Here is a 792-nt window from a genome sequence, read left to right on the forward strand (position 1 = left end):
CGCTTGAAACTGGAAGGCGGAGGTTACAGTGAGCTGGGATTGCACCACTGCACTCCAGCCTGGGCAACAAGAGTAAAACTCTGTCTCAAAAAAAAAAAGAAAGAAAAGATGTTCAATTACACTCATCATAATAGAAATTCAAATTAAAAGCATAAGGGGAATATATCAGATTGGCAAAGACCAGAACATTAGCTAACACAGTCCAATAAGATCATGGGGCCTCTTTCCAGCCAGTGCCGAGCGATGGGCATCTCTTGGGACAAATGGCACAAGTGCTGCAAGACTAGGGGCAAGAGAAAGCCCTACGACAAGAAGCAGAAGTATGAGTTGGGGCACCGGGCTGCCAACACCAAGATTGGCCCCCACCGCATCTGCACAGTCCGTGTGTGGGGAGGTAACAATAAATATGGTGCCCTGAGGCGGGACATGGGGAATTTCTCCTGGGGTTCAGAGTGTTGTACTCACAAAACAAGGATCACTGATGTTGTCTACAATGCATCCAATAACAAGCTGGTCCATACCAAGACCCTGGTGAAGAACTGCTTCGTGCTCACCGACAGCACACCGTACTGCCAGTGGTACGAGTCCCACTGTGCGCTGCCCCTGGGCTGCAAGAAGGGAGCCAAACTGACTCCTGAGGGAGAAAAGACTTTAAACAAAAAACGATCTAAAAAAATTCAGAAGAAATATGATGAAAAGGAAAAGAATGCCAAAATCAGCTGTCTCCTGGAGGAGCAGTTCCAGCAGGGCAAGCTTCTTGCGTGCATCGCTTCTTGTGTGCATAGCCCATGA

At 48.0% G+C, this 792-nt stretch overlaps 1 protein-coding gene across 1 annotated transcript; it reads left to right on the forward strand.

Moving 5' to 3' along the window:
* Window positions 1-202: 202 nt before the first annotated feature.
* On the forward strand, window positions 203-792 carry LOC100458818 (small ribosomal subunit protein eS8-like). Its single transcript, XM_054521840.2, has one exon. It carries the CDS (start codon window positions 214-216, stop codon window positions 790-792), a length of 579 nt encoding a protein of 192 aa, XP_054377815.2. The 5' UTR covers window positions 203-213.

Source organism: Pongo abelii, chromosome 8, assembly GCF_028885655.2.
Source record: "Pongo abelii isolate AG06213 chromosome 8, NHGRI_mPonAbe1-v2.0_pri, whole genome shotgun sequence".
Classification (NCBI taxonomy): Eukaryota; Metazoa; Chordata; class Mammalia; order Primates; family Hominidae; genus Pongo; species Pongo abelii.

What these genes read in the sequence shown, in the direction of transcription:
- LOC100458818 (XM_054521840.2), top strand. Translation starts at nt 214, where the DNA reads ATGGGGCCTCTTTCCAGCCAGTGCCGAGCGATGGGCATCTCTTGGGAC.